Raw genomic sequence first — 13,592 nt, 5'->3', positions numbered from 1 at the left:
AGCCGGCAGAAAAACATACTCAAATATCAATAAATGATTATTTCAAAGATCAGCGCTGGAACGTTCCGTTTTGTTTACTGTTTTGAGTTGCGGGAGAAAGCAAACAGCTAAACAAACAAACAAACAAACACAAGAGTACAACCGCAAAACACTCTTTTAACCTCTTGAGGGGGTTCTTTAAACATAACAAAGTTAGGAAAACAACCTTCTCTTCTAAAGCGTCGGTGGTGTAAAGGTTAGCATTGTTGCCTTCCAAGCAATAGATCCGGGTTCGATTCCCGGCTGACGCACATTTTAACTTCTTTTTTATTGCAATGCTTAAAGTGAGCCATGCTCTAATTATATTGAAATTTCTAGTAATTATATTGAAATCTCTAGTAATTATATTGAAATTTCTAGTAATTATATTGAAATTTCTAGTAATTATATTGAAATCTCTAGTAATTGGATTGAAATAAACAAAAGGAATTTGTACAAAGATTGAATCAAGTGTACCAAGAAAGTTTTAAACCTTCGAAAATCGGCAGCAAAGTTCCCGAGGTACCTTTCTCTCCGAACCCCTCAATTTTTTTATATGTCTGAATGGCAAAAGGTCCGCGACATTGTAAGGTTATATATTAGTCTATCAGCAAAGTCATTTTTTGGATTATTCACACTTTTAGACTTCCTTAAATCTTATCTCTAATATTTTGGTCGACGGATAAGGCGTCCCCACAAACAAATGACCGAAGAATATAATGAAACATTTGGGCGTTCATTTTACCTGGAAATTCCTGATCCATATCCTATTATCATTGACGCTGAAAGTCATAATTCGATCGATAAATGGTTTGCTTTTTGGATGTTTATTCGGTGTGGCGTATATTTGTGTGAACATCTCTTTTAGTAGTTGGTAATGTACCGATTTGTCGAAGCTCTGAGTACAAAAGGAAAATTATTACAATCAGCTCTCTGTAATTCAAACTTCGAATCTTTCTGTAATTCGAACTAAAGCATTGGTCCCCTCAGCTGTAATAAGTCGTCTATATACTCTCTGTAATCCGAATCTTTCAATTTGAAAGGATTCTTTAGTCCCTGGAAGATCGAATTAGAGAGAGTATTAGCATTATCGCTGATTAAAATTGGGGGCTATTTTTCACATCCTTTTACCCAATTAATTGCCACCATTTTCATTTTTGATACAGTGCAATATATATAACAAGTATAAATAAAAAAAAAAAACAGTACGGGTAACGACCCTGGAAAATTTAATTATATATATCTTATTTTGTGTTTAGTTAAAATAATTATCATAATAATAAAAAGAATTTGAGAGCAGCATTAATTGCCACTTGTATCATATGAGGTCATTCGATTTTTTCGGCCCTGTACCGGTAGGTCTGGGGACCTAGGATCGCCACGTCATGCTGCCGAGATTGATATAATATTATTGATGAAAGTTGCAGTTTTATCTTAGTTGTAAATTCCATTCCATTAGAATGGAAATAGAAGTATAGTGATTTGAGGGTTTACACTTCTTAGGGCTCACCATCAAGATATAATAGCATTCAAACAAGTGATCGTAAATCAACTTACTTTATCAAATGATAATATAGGTCTTGATCCTTTCAGACAGTTGCCAGCAAGTTTTAACTCGTCCATTGTGTGTACTGGAATTAGACGAGAAAGACATTCAAAATGAAGAGACTGGTGAACAGAAAACTAGAAATAAAGAGACTTAGCTCTAGTTTAGACGGCTCACTTTTCACCCTGCCTATTCTAATTGTGAATTAAAGTGGACTGATAGCTGGCTGTCTAAAGTCAATGCATTACTCTCTTTTGACGACTTGGAATGTCTTCTTTCAATTTTTCCGAAAAAAGATTTTACCTACCATCTTTGCGCCCACTTTTGGACTACTCAAACAATTAGAATAGGCAGGGCAGAAAGTCAGCCGTCTAAACTGGAGCTTATCTCCAGGAAGGCAAAACTAAATCAAGTGCAGTATATATAACAGACAAAATAACTCCCTTTATAAACAACATACCGTTTTCAACAAGGAACCGTGCAGATGGTCCATGTGGTACACTTGAAACCCTAGAAAAAAAAATAATAACAATAAATGGAATTATTACCATTCCTAACAAAAAGTAACTTTCAAACACAAAAATAACACAGAAATTATATTTGCTTCAGCTTTCACCGATCCGCATTGCCTATAGCCCTTTTACCAATTTCCTTTATAAAAAACTTTATCTAAATACTAAATTAAACTAAGACCAATAAATCCTGACTGTCTGTTAAGAAGAGGTATAAGTTGGAGTCAGAAAGAAATTCCCTATGAAAAGGTGTATCGTGAATTCCAAAATAACAAGGGACTTTAACGGACCTACCTACCTGACTAATCAACAGAAAACATTAAATTCAAAATAACAAGTGATACTTTTATGGACCTACCTGGTTGTGCATTTATCATATTTATAATTGATATCTACGTGACGTGACCATTAAAGGGGGGCCATTAAACAATCATTCAGAACACAAATATTGACGATCTATTAATTAGTCGTTTGTTACTTATAAAAAAGCATTTAGAAACCAAAATTTCATGCTCTTGAAATATTCTTTCATATTCAAGACTTCGTGAGCAAAAAAACATCCATTTCGTCAAAAAATTGAGTAATTTGGCTAGGAACATTAATGTATACTTATTAATAGTGATTCTTATAGATAAAGATGCGTTTTTTGAGCTGAAAAATTCTTTTTTTACAAAAACCTGCTTGAGCCATCTTTTACCTACTTTCATTCAAAAAATCAGAAAAAATTAATGATCCAATATTTCACAATGTCCAAAAAACTCTTTTTTTAGCCGTTTTTTAGCTGAAATTGACCCCCAAATTTTTTTTCAAAAAATCGAGCTCCGTCACATTCGAGGGTTTATAGTTATGCATCTTTGCGCAAAAAATCATAAAGAATGAAAGAGCCAATCTCGAGAGAAAAACTAATACCTAAGTAATTGATAATGTGCCTATAAAAAAATTTCGAATTTGGCCAGTTTTTCTATAAAAACACGCCAAGCAACCAAAATTTAATGTCTAAACACACATATTATTCTTCAAAAGTAAGCCCTCATGAACAAAAAAAAACATCTATCTCATTAAAAAATTGAGTAATTTGACTAAGAACATTGATAGATGTATGCTTATCAATAGTGATTCTTATAGATAAACATGCGTTTTTTGAGCCAACATAATTTTTTTGCGAAAATCTGCTTGAGCCATCTTTTACCTATGATGGTACCCTACTTTCATGCAAAAAATCAGAAAAAATTATTGATCCACTTTTTCACTACACTTTTTTAGCCGTTTTTTGGCCAAATTTGCCCAAAAATTTTTTTTTTAGAAAATCGGGCTCCGTGATATTAAAGGGTTTATAGTTACACATCTTTGTGCAAAAAATCAGAAAAAACTAATGAGCCAATCTCGAGAAAAGTTGGTAAAACGAACGAACGGACGGACGAACAGAGGTTAATTTATAGGACCTCCACCGGGGTAGGTTCAACGAGAAATTAGGAAAAACTAATGAGAGAAAATCTCGAAAAAGCGTTTTTTAGACATTTCCAGATAGATTTCGCAACCAGAAAAATTATTTTGAAACATCATAGCTCCGTAATATTTTGCATCTTTTTGCCAAAATTCAGAAACTACAACTGCCCAATCCTGAGAAAAGGTGGTAACGAACAAATAGATTAACTAAAAGGACCTTCAGCTAGGAAAAATAAAAGCAAATTTTCTATACTCACCACATAAATAAATCTTTCTTTTTTTTCATTTCGAAGAAAACACATCTATTACAATTCTTCATTTCGCATACCTAAAATTATTACAAAGATAGTGTTTCAACCTCACTGTCAGTAGGCACCACTATTATCGACATTTTTGCCTTCAAACGGAATTATTTCCCAAACTCAACTGGAAGGTGGAAAACTTCCAGCTAAATGGCTAGACTTTAATGAGGTAGGAAGTATGTTTCCTGAATTGGGAAAGTTTGATAGGGATGGCAGTTCTTGTCATTTTGGTATGTTCATGTCATTTTAATATAGTGTTGCCACCTGTCTGTCTTCAGGCAAAAATTTCGATAAGAAAAAGAAAATATTTCAGCACATTGCCTTAAAATATTGAAAGTAAATTTTTGCACATGCCCTGAATAGTAGCCACCTTAAACCAATAATTAAGGGAGGGCAGGAGAAAAGTGCCAATGGAGAGCAAAGGATTTTAAAAGGGAAATATTGGAAAGTTTGTTTTAGCTTAAAAAAATGTGCTAACCGCACTCGCTCAACTTCTGTAAGTAAACCCTAAAATGAAAATTTTGAAAAAATGAAAAAAAACAACCCCAGATATTCACCCAAGGATCAAATGTGGAGAATTTCAGCCTAATCTGACCACTTTTAAAGTCTCCAGCCTGCCACAAAGTTTGGGATGACATACAGACATACACACAGACAATTTTCTTTTTAGAAAATGCTGGAAGCAAGGTATGATCAGATCTCCATATATGACAAGATCCCATATGTAACTAGTCATGTCTTGGCTCAAGGTCAGCCATCTTTATCTTATAATATCAATATCTTAAGTCTACACTGGTATGAGTGAGAGCAAGGTATAACTAGGCGCCTGAGCTACGTTACTAGTCGTGCCTTGCTTCCAGGCTAGCCATATTCATTCTCATGAATTTTTTGCAAACTTTTCAATTTTTTCAGCTCGCAGCTTCTTCTTTTTTGTCTCTTGTCTAGGTTTTGCTTTGAACTCTCTGTCTCAGTAGCTTTTTAAGATTTAAATTTTTAAATTTTTAGTTTTCCTTATGCTATAGTTGAGGATCAGATAATTTTAATTGTACAATACGCACAAAGATGGCGGAAAAAATTCAAGAAAATAATAAAAAATCACCATCAATAAACGACTTTTGCAGCCCGTCAAAGTGCATCATAAATGAAGAAAACGCACAAAAGATACCCTACAATGCAGGAAGTGCCACCGTTTAGTCCATTATCTTTAGTCCAGATCCAGATATGCTTGTCATACAAATCAAGTGAGAATATAATGAAAAGGCAGGACGAAGAAATAAACCATTTGAAAGCACAAGACGTCAATGTTATGGTCAACGAGATGAAAGAAACTATCGATACCAGAATAACCACGCTTGAAAAGAAGATTGAAAGCATCATCGAAAAGAAAGAAGAGGAAAGACCACCAATGAGCTACGCTAAAATCACATCCAAACACATCGAGAAAAACATTGGAGATGCGATTTAAAAAGAAAAGCAGGGGGAGCGGAGCAGCTGATTCGATCGACAGCACGAAACCTAATTTTTCATGGGATTGATGAATCGACAGATGAAACTGAAGAAGAAACAAAAATAGAGGACGAAGAATTTATCCATGACAAAATTATTGGTCAGCGGCTCCATCTGAGGAATATAAAGATTACCGAGACGCTGTGGATCGGGAAATTTACGAAAGAAAGAGAAGATAAAGCGAGATACCGACCAATCAAAGTCACATTTACGAACGAAGAGGACAAAAACACAGTGTTGCAAGCAATAACAAAAGAAAAACGCTTTCCTTACCGAGTGACAGAGGATTTGACCAAAGATAAAAGACAAATAATCAAAGAATGGTGTAAAGAAGCCGAAAAAATGAATGCTAAAATCAAGGGAGACAACACAAAATGGAAAGTCCGGGGGAGCCCGGGAAAAAAACTTTATTTCAAAAAGATCATTGTAAAAAGTACGAGCGGTTTATAGAGGCCCATGTGTCTTCACGGTGGCCTGCAAACCTGTAAAGCTTTATTATTATTATTAATACGAAATTCGATATTGAAATATATTTATCAAACACACATACAGAAGTGCATACAGTATGTCCCAAATTTGCCCCAAAAGAGTACTTTTTAGGCACTGCCATTTTGCATCACTATGCAAAAATCAGAAAAAATAATGGACCAGTCCTGAGAAAAGCTGGTAACAGACAAACGGATGGACAAACATTGGTTAAATTGAAGGACCTCTGAGGTAGGTCCAATAAATGTTTTTTTCAAGCTGCAATTCAAATAAGGTCTGACGTAGAACAAAAAAGAATTTTTACCTCATTTATTACTGTCAATTTATCTTTTCTGTCAAGTTTATTATCTAAAAGCAAGAGTGGTGAAAGTAAAAAAAAAGCATCACATTATAGTTTCTTACCTTGACATGTTGGTTCCAGTGCTGTAACCAGAAGAGAAAAATGAAGGATGTCAAAATTCCACTGTGATATAAATTCAGAGAGAAAGCTTCGCAATTTTATTAATAAACTTTTATCAAAATAGTCTCACCTGGACGAGAGTGAGGCATCAATGTTCGCAAGTCTAACATCAAATGCCTTGCTCTGTAAGAAAAAGAAAAAAAGATCATAGACCAAGGTAAATCAAATATAATGAATCAGAACCAAAAGCGTGTAACCACCCATAACCATATGTACACAAAGAACTGTTTTTTCATTTTTTTCCCTTTGTCATTAGACAGCTGTGTCGATACCGCTCAGGGTTCGAATTAACGTATCGCGTTTCGCGATTCGCGATGCGTTTTTGGAAATGTACGAAGCAAAAATTCAGAAATTCAACAAAATCGCAATACAACATATCAAGAATTTTACAGCATTTTGAGCCTCCAAGCAAATACGATGGTTATTTGGCTTGTAAATTGGTCTTTAGAGTGGAGAATGCATCGTATATTGATAAAACGCATCGTGAAACCTAAAAAATTTCGGGCAGAATTTGCTCACTTCGTTCGCACTAAAGTGCGATGCACTTTTAAATCGTTAATTCGATCCCTGCCGCTATGCAAACGTCATAATTATTACTTTTAACATTTGACTGAAATTCAATCCCACAATCCTTTTCATTTTGATTTGTAATGTGTGCAAGTTATTACTTTTGTATTGTCAATAAGTGTAATTGACTTGCAAAAGCAAATAATGCAAAGGATCAGGGGGGGGGTCGGTAGTAAAATCTCAGACATAATGACGTTTACTACGGTGGTGGTGTGACGAAAAATCGAAAAAGAAATTTACTACCAAATCTCCATGACAAATTGTCCCAAAAGCTTTTACTACCAGGGTAGTAAAATACCTCTTCCAAGAGTCTGGGTGGTGGTATGTAAAAATCCTTTTACTACTCATATATTTCTGAGATTTTACTACCCCCCCCCCCTGAAGGATGATGGGATTAAAACTCGGACAAACAGTAATTTTGATGGCTATTTTTAGAATCAATGCGGGATGCTATTAAGCAAGATACCATCTGAATAGTTGACTACAGTGTACAGAATATTATTTTACTCATCAAGTTTTATTTAACATATTGATAAATTCTACACCCTACTGACATCAAAAAGCAATGTTTGTGTATTCTTACCTGAAATTTATACCACGCTGACAGAATACAAGAACTCTTTCCTTGTTCTTCCATTTCTATAAAAAAGTTAAGATAAAATTTTTAAAAATTCCTAGTTTGTGCAAATACTGGTGAAAAACCACCTTTTCTTAATTTTCTTTTTTCTATTTGGTTGAGTTACAGGAGGCTTTGAGGCCTATTTTCGCAACTATAGACGCTTTCAGTGAGAGCCCCGTCAGCACCTTGGACTGACCCTATTCAGTGCTGCAAATAACGGCCGGTGACCAGTAATTACCAGTCATTTTTAAGCTAATATGTGTGTTTTTTCCCGTGAAATTTTGATGGTTTCATTGTTAGTGCTTTCTGATTGAGTAATCACCGGCCAATTTGAAATTCCTTATTTGCAGCACTGCTATTGTTACCTTACTTTTGGGCTTCAGAAGTACAATTTCCAACCCCCTGGCAATTAGGTCCCCCCTGTTTATTAAAATCTAAAAAATTTTCCAACCCCCCCCCTGTTTATTCGAACCCCCCTGTTTATTTGGAACCTAAGAGTAAGCCATTAAAGGTTCAATCGACGGGCGGTATTGAAAGGTTTTCTGACTCGAATTGTCATACCTGCGCTGAGGAAACTAAAGCGCCTATATTGTAGATTGTTATACCCAAGGAAATTCTTTGAACATTCAAAGAAAACTAAAATGTGTATACTTTAGTGCTCTCCCAATACCACAGTAGAAGAAGGTTCAATGGAAAGACACAAAAGACTATGGAGAAAGGGATGGATCTAGTTGATAAAAATAGAATTCAATGCAACCACTCTTTGATTTGCTAAATAAAATGAATTACAGTAACCTAAATTAGGCCTTACTTTTTATTTCCAACTTTTTTAGCTGACATTAACTTTCTCTTTCTGGATAATAACTTTTTTTCCGACATTAACTTTCTTTGTCTGGGTACTAATTTTTTTTCGACAGCAACTCTTTTTTCTGCTACTAGCTTCATTTGAAATTTACAACTATATTTTTTCTGACATTATTCTTGTTTTTTATACAACACTAACTTTTTTTCTTGACACTATTTCTTCTTAATACTACCATCTGGCTCAATCAATATTGCTTACTTTAGGTGTAATGGGGGTCTTCATATATCTTTTATGCAAGTCAAGCACAATGAGCATGCAGACCATTGCGTTATGTAATAATCTATGTTAGTACCCAAAAAGTCCCCCACTCCCCAATGGCTGCATGATGTTCCACTCCTTTACATAAATGTTTTGTTTTTCAAAGCGTTTTGATATAAGAATAAACAAGCTGCGCTGGAAGGTCAGCCCGAATTACTAGTGATATGTGTTTTCTCAAGATAAGGAATTTTCGCTGATGAGATAAATGTGATTCCCCAAGCGATTTGAAGTACATAAAAGTCCGATTGGTAAAAAGACCGATCTTCTTTGGCCTCTACTCGACCAGTCTTTTTACCTTTTAGGCCGCTTGGATATTGAAGAAGGCCGATGCGAGGCCGCTTATTAAAAGCGGCCACAGTGAAGAGGCCATATAGTAAGTTTTAAGCCGCTAACAGCGGCCCTTAGCGGACATAAGCGGCCACTAGCGGCCCTTAGCGGCCATGAGCAGCCCTTAGCTTTGTTTTTTAATTTACTTACATTTTCATGTACATTTGGAACAAAGAAAGATTTTTTCAGAAATCAAAAAGGGCAAAACAAAAAAAAAGATAGAAGGGAGGGCGCTCAAAATAAAGAAGGACCTAAGAAGCCATCAAATGTTGTAAAATAAAATAAAATGATTGCTTCCCCAGTAGAGAAGGGGGAAAGCTTCCAAAAGGGCATCTTGCAGGCTTTGCTTTCTTATAAGCTCCTGATTTGTCACAAGCTCCTGATCTGTGACGTTTCGAATGCTTGATGCAACTTTTAGAATGCGAGAGAGAGAAAAAGTGAAAATCACGTGAAAAGAAAGAGACACACTCAGAAGGAGTGTATTTCATCACTATTTTTGGTAAAAGTTCACATGATAACACGAAGGAAAGCACGCAGAGGGAGCTCAATGTAAACAAACATTTAGTAAAAGTTTGCACTCGGCTTCGTGCGTTGTTATGATTTGAAAAGAAATGTAAGAGAGCAAAGTATTTCGCTATTCAAAAATACTAGATAAACAAATTCAGAATCTGTAAGTAGTTAAAAGAACAATTTTCAAGACAACCCTGTCTCACCACGAACGATCCTTTTGTTAATATCCCCGTCTCAGTCAGTGGAATTCTCTATTATTATTCTAGACAGTGTAAAATTCTTTATAGCCGAAATTCGGTAAAACTTTAACCGAATTCTACAAGCTTAAGCCGAATTCAAAAATTACTTTTACCGAATTAGTTAAACTTTTTACCGAAGCGATTCGGTTAAACAGCCGAATTTAACCGAAACCATTTTACCGAAATTCGGTTATATTTTTGAGAAGATCCCTAAGATATAAGCGAAAAAGGATTAATTAATTGAATACAAGGATTAAATAATCGAATATGGGAGATTAAAAATAATCGAATATAGGAGAATAAATAGTCGAATCATTAATCAAACTTCATAAACGAAAATTGATTATATCTTTGAGAAGATCCCTAAAGAAAGCCGCTAAATAGGACGCTGGCCGCTTGGCCGGTCTCTCGATCAAGAAAAAGCCTATAATAGAGGCCTTGAGGCCGTTCTTGGAAAAATTCCATTGGCCGCTTCATGGCCGATCTTCTAAAATGTTAGGCCGCTTGAAATTTCACTTCGCCCGCTATGAGACCGGTCTTTTACCTGCTTTAGCCGATCGGACTTTTGTGTACTTCAAATCGCTTGGGGAGTCACAAATGTGGAAGGATGTTAAAAACTTAACTTTATATTATGATAAAAAACAAAAAATTATAAAAATCATAATATAAATAAAAAGTCTTGAAATAGCTAATTGACGCTGTTTTATCAGCTGTGGTGAAATAGAAACAAACCAAAATAGACTCTGTCATGAAGCAATACAAAAATTAGCAAGAAAAGAAATATGATTGATTTTGTCATGTTTTTAGCTCTTATATGATTTTCAATCTAAAAAACAGTTTTGTTAAGCTCAGAATGCCATAGAGAAACTTTCAAAGCTTAAAATAGCATCAGATATGAAAGCTTGGATGCAGAGAGAAAGTTCTATGTAACACAAACACAAAACTGTTACACAACTAGTGCTACTGCGTCTTCTTGCTAAATTAAGTTTTATGAATTAATCCAAAAATTATATTTACTAATGCAGCAAATATGCGAAATTTCAGTCAAATCAGACCATTTTTTAAGTCTACAGTGTGCCCTAAAGTTTCAGCCTCGTTTTGACGAAGAACTCGTCCCCAGACCCCAAAAATACAAACTTTCAAAAAATGACAAATTATATCTGTAGATATTCACCCAAGGGCCAAGTGTGCAACGTTTCAGCAAAATCTGACCATTGTTGAGGTCTGCGGCCGCCCCTAAGTTTCAGCCTCGTTTTGACAAAAAACTCGTCCCCAGACCCCAAAAATCAAAATTTTCAAAAAATGAAAACTTAGATGTGCAGATATTCAACCAAGGGCCAAGTGTGCAAAATTTCAGCCAAATCAGACAACTTTTGAAGTCTACAGACTCATTCGGAGTTTTTCAGTTGACATTCAATGTTTTATCGATGATTTTATTGATCGAGAATGAAGTAATAGCCTGTAAAAAAAACTTATTTCATTAGTTTTGAGCTTTGCAGTCAAAAGTTACAAGCAGGGGACACCTTTTTTGAAAATTTGGGCAAAATTCTTGCAAACAACCAAGATTTTGGAAAACTTTTTAAAATTTTAGATTTGAAAATTTGCATTTATAATGGTCCATTCCAGAAAATTTTCTAGCTTCGGAAGTTTTTTTTTCCAGTGGTGGTTGGAAATTCCAATGAAAATCCATGTACTTTCCCAAAATGCACGGCGATTTTTGATTTGATTAATCGGATTCAAATTTCCTTGTTTCAGCCAAATTTTAGGAAATTAACTGAGAAGAAATGCTTTCTTTTTCTTTTATCCTTTAGAGGACAAATATAAGTACATTCTGTGAAAATTTCAAGTCTCTAGCACTTTCCTATCCAGAATTATCCTGATTCAGATTTAGAGGGATCTCAACCAGGATGAGGACGGGGTAGAGGGATCTCTTGAAAACGAAAGTGCCCAATAACTGGTGAACAGTTTGATGTATCAAAAAAAAATTTTTCCTACTTTTACATTGCTATAAGGAGACTTTATATACCCAGACGATGTCAATCGAACGAATCGAACGCCGAATCAATTGAACGCAATCGAACGCAATTGAATGATTTTCGAATGCCAATCGAATATTACCGCGATTTTCTCGATTGATTCGATTGCGTTCGATTAGTGCCTGGATTCAATTGATTCGATTGCGTTCGATTGACTAATGTATTCGATTGATTCGATTGATTCGACTACGTTCGGTTGGCTTATGCATTCGACTGGTTCGACTAATTGATTCTGTAGATTAACGTTGATTCTCGTTCAACATTTGAAGAGTTAAACGAGATGATTTTAGCCTGGATTCTAGAAAATGCAGATCATGCAGGCCCACATGTTTACTGCAGGTTGTGTGTCAAAGCCATTGAGTTTCAAGCCCGAAGGGCTAGAGGTCAATCTCTAACCTTTCTCAGGCAAGAAAAATTGAAGCCTTAAAATATGCGCCGTATTTTTGATGACGGATTGAATCTAGCAATTCCTTTGTCTTCGAGTGATATATTTTTCGAAATTAAGCGGTAAATTTTAGTTTCCATCTGTCATTTGTGTAAAAACCAGGCGGGTCGCTCAAGGCCGCGCAACTTTGGTAGGATTTGTTGGCTTCAAATCCTACCAAAGAGATTGACCTCTAGCCTTCGGCTTGAAACTCAATGGTCAAAGCCCGTTGGTTGTGTTGATTTATCTATCGTATCGATACTTAACCTCCCTAATAAGAGGCGCTCGAAATTGAAAGGAATTGAGGTAAATTGGAATCTAATTTAATCGACCACCCGTCGAGCGCAATCGAACGTAATCGAACATCAATCGAACATCAATCGAACGTAATCGAACATCAATCGAACGTAATCGAATATCAATTGAATCAATCGAATTTTACCCAGAATTTTACGTTCGATTGATATTCGATTGCGTATGGCAATCGAATAACAATCGTTCGATTGCGTTCGATTGATTCGATTGGAATTTTCGTTCGATTCCGTTCGATTTCATTGTCTGGATATACCAAATTTCATCTCCTTATGAGCACTACTTACTTAAGGAGATACAAGGGATATTAGCCAAAATAATTCCGATTTTAAAGAAGTTCCAATGAAAGATCACTGTAATGCGTCAGAATTCCCCTCTTTTTTGCCTTTTTTAATTCAATTGCCGTGGAAATTCATACATTTTCTTCTCTCGCCTGCCTCTGGAAATTTTGAATTTTGGTGAAAACTTTTGCCCTTGGAAATCCTGTGTTGTCCCAACATCATTCCCTGCATATTATCAGCAATTTTATGCTTACTGATAGCGCTAGATAATACCCTGGCATTGGCTGGTTTTCAAACGCATAAGATTACGTAATTCTGGGTTTGAAACCATTCATTGCAGTGCAGTGCAACTTTGTAACGTCAGATTTTTTTATGACGTATTGTTTTGAGAAGTTCCCCCTCTGAGAGGAGGAACTAGTATCAGCCAACACCAGGGTATTCTCTGGCGTCCATAAGTAACGTAAATAAAGCCTGGCTGGGATACACATGGACGAGGTTGTTGGCGTCGTCTCTGCCCCCCCCCTCCCCCTTTTACTGACAAATTCTGGAATGACCCGATCAATGGTGGTCACACAGAGTCTTTAATAGAAACAAAGTCTTACAGTTGATGTCGTTTCCTTTTCCACTGATCCTTCTTTTCGAGATATGTCTGTTTTATCTTTATTTTGTTTTTGTTTTTTGACCATGCTTCTGATCGGCGCCATCTTGTAATTTATGCTTTCGATTTTGATCAAATTGAGATTGTAAAAAGACCTACCAACGCCTTTTAAAAAGCATTTTGAAGCAGGGTTTTAGTTAAACTGAAGTCATCTTTGATTTTTTCACTCCAAAAGCACGTGCACGATATAAACATAAACATTCGAAGGGTATAGACAAAA

The 13,592-nt window shown here is 35.6% G+C and overlaps 1 protein-coding gene and 1 non-coding gene across 3 annotated transcripts in view; one reads left to right on the top strand and one right to left on the bottom strand.

The window, feature by feature from the left end:
- The window catches only part of LOC136813202 (ribosome biogenesis protein BRX1 homolog), a 31,000-nt gene extending 17,552 nt beyond the window's left edge, over positions 1-13,448 (bottom strand). For both annotated transcript variants that reach the window (XR_010847448.1, XM_067069725.1), the window contains exons 1-8: positions 13,317-13,448; positions 7,427-7,482; positions 6,347-6,399; positions 6,121-6,164; positions 3,780-3,850; positions 2,025-2,074; positions 1,576-1,649; positions 764-916 (exon numbers count right to left, since the gene is read on the bottom strand). Coding sequence is in view for 1 of the 2 variants with exons in the window: in XM_067069725.1 (XP_066925826.1) it covers positions 764-916; positions 1,576-1,649; positions 2,025-2,074; positions 3,780-3,850; positions 6,121-6,164; positions 6,347-6,399; positions 7,427-7,482; positions 13,317-13,418 (603 nt within the window). In the remaining variant the exon portion in view is untranslated. The remainder of the gene's footprint in view (positions 1-763; positions 917-1,575; positions 1,650-2,024; positions 2,075-3,779; positions 3,851-6,120; positions 6,165-6,346; positions 6,400-7,426; positions 7,483-13,316) is intronic.
- Trnag-ucc (transfer RNA glycine (anticodon UCC)) lies at positions 219-290 on the top strand. Its single transcript has one exon. It is a non-coding gene; the product is annotated as a tRNA-Gly (tRNA).
- Positions 13,449-13,592: the final 144 nt, after the last annotated feature.

Source organism: Clytia hemisphaerica, unplaced genomic scaffold, assembly GCF_902728285.1.
Source record: "Clytia hemisphaerica strain Z4C2 unplaced genomic scaffold, Clytia hemisphaerica genome assembly, whole genome shotgun sequence".
In the NCBI taxonomy this organism is placed as follows: domain Eukaryota; kingdom Metazoa; phylum Cnidaria; class Hydrozoa; order Leptothecata; family Clytiidae; genus Clytia; species Clytia hemisphaerica.
Note: the sequence above shows the minus strand (reverse complement) of the source record. Positions and strands in the feature narration are given on the sequence as shown.